Consider the following 7,013-nt stretch of genomic DNA (forward strand, 5'->3'; position numbering starts at 1 on the left):
GGTTGCATATGGAAATCAAAATTATCTGGAAAAAAAAAGAAAAGATCCCGGGCAATATCCAGTTATGTGAAGGACACTGTGTGGAGTGAATAGCGCTGAGCCAAGGAACTGTTAGTTGAAGGAAATGGATGGTGAATCAGATGCAACAGAGAAAACAGACATGATGCTAATTTTCAGACTTGTTCCAAAGAAAATTTATGGATGTGCTGGATCATATAAATGTAGCTTCTCTGTTGGAAAATACCAGGTGTTCATGCACAATATTGGAAAGGACCCTGGGCTCCAGGTGCACACTCTCTGCTTCTTCATCACATTTGCAGCTCTCTTTCCTGTCTGTCTTTAGTTCTAAATGTGTATGCTGCCACATTTAGGGTGATTTTTTTTATTGTCGGTTTGGGGTGGCTTTTTCACCACTGAAATTATTAGTTTAAAAAGAAGGACATGGGAAGGACATGGGATGTAAAATATTTTATTGTATTTCTACTCCTTGAAGTTGCCTATAGCATTTCATGTTTTATAAGATCAAGGATTTTGCTCATTTCCCTTTGGAAAAAAAATAATATGACTTTCACTTACCAGTAGGTCTTAAAGGAAGCTAAAGACACTTGTTTAACTTTCTGTTTCACTCTAAGGGCATTCTGATGATAACGGACATGTGATCTGAAGTGTTCCAGTCCTGCAGCTGGCTGCAGGTCCCCAGACAGGGACCAAAGCCCTGTAGCTTCAAGTTGCAGGAACAAAGTTGGCTTAAGGAAACAGGAGCTGGTTGCTGGGAAGGGTCGCCAGACGTGGAGTGCAGGGCAGTTCCTTGCCTCCCTGCTCTCCTGGAGGAGATGCAGACAAACCAACACCCCCTGCCCTGGGGAGTTTGAAGGCATTTAGCCTGGAGGAGTGTGGAAACGTACCTAACACATCTTGTGGTCCTTCAGCCATTGGGTCTGCTTGTGATCTGGGCTGGTTGCTTGTGAGTCCTGTCCATTTAACTGGGAGTCACAGCAGGAGGAGTAAGTGATAGAGTACGGCTCTGGTGTTGAATAAAGAGGAAGAAAATGCCTTTGGGACCAGACCTGGTTATACGTTGTGAATCTTATTAATATGCAAAGTGTTTCCTCACTTTCTTAACATACAGCGCTTTACTCCTCGATTTCAAACTGGAGCTCACACCAGGTACCTGGAATTGTGCCGTGACATAGCTGCTGCTTTGTGCTAAGAAAGTAGGAAAACTTTTAAATATCGGGAATTATTTTAGTTTTAGGAAAATGCTTTTAGTTTTAATAGGAACAGTCATCATTACATCCCCCTCCCCTCAGAAAAGAATGTAGCTGCCAAGGACTCCTTAAGGAGCAGCGATGGAATGAAAAGGACGCAGAACAAAGATGGGTCCCAGGGGTGACATGCAGATGCTCTGCAAATAGCGCTGCCATTTTCCTGTAAAATGCCTGGCACACTCTGTAATGCAATGGTCCTGCACCGCCAGGCTGTACAATGAAGGATTCCACACTGAATCTCAGAAGCATGCATACATGGCAAAAGCATCTGGATCTTTCCGAAGTTGTAGACTACAGGCATCCCTAGGCGCCCACGGGAGATTGGCTCCAGGACCCACTGCGGGTACAAATCTGAGGATGCTAAAGTGCCAACCTGGACCCTCCGTATCCACAGGTTTGGCATCTGTGGGTTCAACGAACTGTGGATATGATGTGCTGCCCGTATTTAAGTGACTGACATTTTAAAATTTAGCATACTTGGAAATATAATCCTGCCACATCACCTGTGTTCAATAGTCATTGCTTCTCCTTTAGCACCTGATCCGCTGAAAAAACATGAACAGATGTTTGGTCTGAGCTACTCTCAGGAATTTGGAGCATGCAAACAAACCCTACATGTTCTAGCATGAGACTGGCACAGAAGTGTGAAGAGTTACTTCTTTGGTTCATCTCGTTACCCAGAACCCTAGGCCATTCTGGAATCTGTGGGCAAAATCCTTCATGTCTTACACTGTCCCGTTTGAAGTGAAAAGCTAGGCATTGAACCCATCTGGTCGTGTTTGCTAGTCCCTGTGGGAGTGTTCCCAGTTACGTGTGTTCTACTCTTTAAGGAAATTTCTCTTTTCCTGTTTCCTATCTCCTTCCATTCTTCTCCTGTCTGTCTGCCTCTTTGCCCGTGAGGCACCTCTTCACAGCACAGCTCATCCTGATTTCTTGCTACCCATGATTCACATATCCGGTATCACATGGTGCTCACATCCTTATCAAGAATGTTTCGGCCTTTGCTATATGCAGGCACAGCCTATGCGTTGTCAGGAGGACACCCACCCAAGTCTGAGATGGGGTCTGCTTACCAGCTTTCCACATTTAAACATTTAGTGCTCCAGGAAAAAGCAGTTTAGGAGCTGAAACATCACAGGCATTTTAAGGAAATATCAAAAAAAGGACACAGCGCTATTTTTGTGCCTTGTTAGACACAAGGCCATTTTGTCACTGTAAGAAAAACATGTATTAGATTTAACTTGGTTTTTCAGTATGCTTGGCTTTGAGATATCAAACGAAAAAATGGAAATGTTTCCCTTTTCTGCAGTTTTGCAAGAAGACAGGGGTCTGAAGGTGGAGTGAATTGAGAAGAGAACTGTATTTCTGTGAACTCTGAGTCTTTCCCCTTAAAGAAATCTAGGAGATAAACTTCTGGTTGAGGGCTGTCTTTGCCCAGAGCTCCATGAAGCACAAGAGCGTGTACCTGGAGAGGATCAGAGATTCCAGTCACTGGCACGGGGCATTCCTCGCGAATTTGGCCAAACTGCCTTTGAAAGGCAAGCGAATTTAGGGTACATTTTTCTTTCTGTCAGTCCGGAGGGTGCCTGGTGTCTGAGCGGAACTCCTGCTGTTACTGGACGTGCGGTTCCCCGGGGATCAGCCAGCCTCCTCATTTCTGGAGGTACCGAGTATTGTTGCAGATTCAGCTTTGAGACACGGAGACAATATCTGATGGCCACAACTTAGCTTCCAAGGAGGTGAGCGCTGTTCAGACACCGACCCACTTTATTTCTCAGCCCTGAGCCCCTGACTGAGTCCAGGGCGGCACAGGGCAGTGAACTGAAAATCTCCACTCCATTTCTAATGTGGCTCACTTTCCTTTCCTCCTTTCAGGGCCTTTTCCCTAAGGAACCTTCAACCACTTCTCTTTCTGCTTTTGTAGATGCGAACGACTCGCAAGGTATCCGTCTGGCCGGTGGGCCTGGTCGGCGGGCGGCGCTACGAACGTCCGCTGGTGGAGAACGGCAAAGTCGTGGGCTGGTACACCGGCTGGAGGGCAGACAGGCCTTTCGCCATCGACATGGCAGGTGAGGCGCGCGGATGGCGGGGTTTGTTCCTGCCGCCTCTCCTGGGTGTAACTGCACCGGGGGAAGGACGCTTTGAAAGACTGCTTTGGTTCAACCCTAGGCTGTATTACGTTCAGCCGATGAACTATTTAACTAAACCCTCAAAGCAGGCTTTGGGGGTAATTCAAGGAGAAATTGATTTTGGGGGTGATTAGAAAATGCTCATTCCACTTTGTCACCTGTCCATACAGCCATCCCTTTGTCCAGGGTGGGCTGGGGACAGGGGAGCTGGTGGGGACCAGACGTGGCCCAGGTTTCACAGGCTCTGCAGCCTGCAACTCTCTCTGCTTTAAGTCCAACTGGTTATAATATATCACATGTGTGCAGGTTATAGTATAATCACATGTGTTATAATATATCACATGTATAATATATCACATGTGTACTGGTTATAGTGTAATCACATGTGTTATAATATATCACATGTATAATATATCACATGTGTACTGGTTATAGTATAATCACATGTGTTATATCACATGTATAATATATCACATGTGTACTGGTTATAGTATAGTCACATGTGTTATAATATATCACATGTGTACTGGTTAAAGTATAATCACATGTATTATAATATATCACATGTATAATATATCACATGTGTACTGGTTATAGTATAATCACATGTGTTATAATATATCACATGTGTACTGGTAAATGTAACAGGGATATGGTATAGGCAAGCCAATCATTTTGATGATTGCTGATACATTTAGTGCTTATTGATACATTTAGTAACTAAAATATAAAATTGGATGACTGGTTGTTCAAACAGGGATTAACATTAAATATAACTGTCTTTTGAAGTTCTTGAAATGAAACTGTCTTTGACATTGGTTGAAGACCAACCAACTAAATTGAATAAAACCTACAGTAGACCACAAATTCTAAAATGCTGCTTCATCACAAAGCAACTCATTTTCTAGGGGTTATATAAAATGATGCCTGTGATTACTCTAGAAGGATGCAGTTTGAAACATGAGGCTTGGAGGCAAAAAAAAAAAAAAAAAGAAAAATCACTGACATCTATAACCTAGAAGATGAAGGCAGAGAAGCTTCAAAATTGATCTCATCCATCTTCAGATCTGAAACAGAGCTCTGTCTGTCAGCCTGGGCTTGGTCAAGCTTTTGTGTGTTATTTCCCAGCTGTAGTCGGAGTCACTACATTTGGAATTCTGATGGGATGGAGGCTGTGTTCTGACTGGCTTTATCACTTTAGTTCTGACAGTACTATAAATTTGAGGGAGTAAGGCTATGAAGAGGACTACGGATGAGAGCTGCTGGAGAGAGCCTTGTGGACCGCTGGTCCACTGCCCTGCGTCACAGGAGAAGACAGGCTAGGACATCCTTACTCAACATTTCCTGAGTGCCTCATTTGGGGACCAGGTGTCATGGCCTGTGACCCTTCCCTGATCCTCCTCTCCCAAACCCTTTCCCTGCATCCTAATCTCTCCATCACTCTTCCAATCCAAGCCCTACTCCTCATCCCCCAGTTCTTACCGCCCCAGAGCTGGGCTGGCCTCTCAACCAAAGCATCTTCCCGAAGGCAGACGGAGAGGCAGGTCAGCCGTATTTGGAAGGTCTCAAGGATTTTCAAAAGAGTTGTCTCCTCAGTCCAGTCTGAGTTTGCGGCTCTGTATGACTGACTGACTGACTATAACTTATAACGTGTCTTTTGAGAATCAAGGTTTTTTGTTTTTTGTTTTTCTGTTCAGAAGTATCCCTTTGAGCAGACTTGAGTACTATTAGGAAAAATCTTGTGCTTCTCAGGGAGTTGGTCTCCTCATGTGGAATGAGGGAGTGAGTGACTGGTGAGCTCTTCTCTAATGAATTCCTCCCTTCCCTGGCTTCCAACCTTGGAAGTCCAAAGAAAAGTCCAGGTCCCTGGATTCTAAGTGAGGGTGTGACTGCTAACACAGCCAGCTGGCAGATAGCTGGTCCTAATTGTCCCCAGAGCCTTGCCTGAACTTCCCAGGAGCATCTCTGCCCATCACCCTGCAAGGTAACTTCAAGGTGAGAATAACATGGATACATCTTCCTGGATTTTGCTGTAAGAGCTTTATGTAGATGATCAAGTATCCAGTAAACAGTAAGCCCATTGAGTGTTTTGCATTGCTTCCCCCAGAATTTGGATCCAAATAGATATATCCAAAATTCAAGAAAGGCACATGGGTTTTGTGATTTAGGCTGGATAATGATAAGATATTTGATGCTCTTTCACTGCCAAAATCTCTGGGAAACCTTTCTCCATGACATGACTTATATTTAGATTTTTCTAAGCCCCTTATTATATTTCAAAGCATAAGAGCTATCATAAAAAAATGAATGATTTGCTAATTTTGTATTAATTATAATTATTTTAAAATAGGAATAAAATTTCTGCCTCAAAGAAAACAACTTTTGAAACACTAAATTATTTTATTCACGCATGAATTTGCTTTGCAAGTTAGTTTTCGGTAAATTATTGATATTTTTGGAAATCTTTACCTGACAGTGATTGGTAAGATTGATAGATAAAGATCTGACTTTGAGGCAGTTTGTTCTCATCCTAAAACTTGAAACTCCACAGCTTTGTTTAGATTCCATATAATCCATTTATTCTTAGTGGGACAAGAGGAAGATCTTTTGAATGTTCTTGTACAAACGATACTTCCCACCCCAATTTCAAGGGACAGATACCCACAGTCACAATCTCTGGAGAGAAGGAAGCAGAAAGCCTGCTTCCCTGCTGCACCCAGGAAAGCCTGAGAAGCACTGCTTTAAAAATGGTTGTGATCATTGCATGACAGGCCTGCATTGGAGCCCGGGCCTCACTTGGATTGCCACAAACTGATTAAAAATGTAACTGGCAGCTGCATGGGGACCTGGCTCCTTGGGCCAGCACCAGCCTGAAGGCCCATGGAATGTGGAGCCAGCCATGTGAGATTGTTACCTGCAGGCCCACAGCCCCATGAGACGAACATCCCTGTAGCCAGCCAGGCCAGGGTCCAGGCTCCCACCAGCACACTCACAGTAGCCTGCCCAGCCACAGAAGAAGAAGGCACGCAGCCCACAGAGGAGGCACCCCTAGAGCATATAGCTCTGGAAGAGTAGCCTGTGGGGCCCCATAGGACATCTCCGACATGAGGCCACTTCTCCAAGATCGAGAAACGTTAACCAGCCCACCTAACACATAGAAATAAACAAAACTGGGCAAAATAAGGAGATGGAACAATATGTTCTAAATCAAAGAACAGGACAACCTCAGAAAGAGAACTAAAAAAGTGGAGATAATGAATTTATCTGATAAAGAGTTCAAGGTGGTAATTATAAACAAGCTCATCAAACTCAGAAGAATGAACAAACATGGTGAGAATTTCAAGAAAGAGCTAGAAAATATAAAGAAGAATGAAGCAGAATTTAGGAATACAGTAAATGAAATAAAAATTACACTAGAAGGAATCAACAGTAGATTAGATAATATAGAGGAACAGGTCAGTGATCTGGAAGACAGAGTAGTGGAAATCAAGCTGAACAGAAAAAAAAAATTTTAAATGGTGGTAGTTTAAGAGACCTCTGGGACAACATCAAGTGTACTAACGTTCACATTAGAGGGCTCTCAGAAGGAGAAGAGAGAGAGAAAGAGGTAGATAAC

The 7,013-nt window shown here is 43.6% G+C and overlaps 1 protein-coding gene across 1 annotated transcript in view; it reads left to right on the forward strand.

Moving 5' to 3' along the window:
- Positions 1 to 7,013, forward strand: part of B3GAT2 (beta-1,3-glucuronyltransferase 2) — an 87,931-nt gene that overhangs the window by 29,814 nt on the left and 51,104 nt on the right. The window contains exon 2 of the mRNA XM_043438932.1: positions 3,193 to 3,337. Within this exon, the coding sequence (XP_043294867.1) occupies positions 3,193 to 3,337 (145 nt within the window). The remainder of the gene's footprint in view (positions 1 to 3,192; positions 3,338 to 7,013) is intronic.

This window comes from Cervus canadensis, chromosome 20 (assembly GCF_019320065.1).
Source record: "Cervus canadensis isolate Bull #8, Minnesota chromosome 20, ASM1932006v1, whole genome shotgun sequence".
Taxonomy (NCBI): Eukaryota; Metazoa; Chordata; class Mammalia; order Artiodactyla; family Cervidae; genus Cervus; species Cervus canadensis.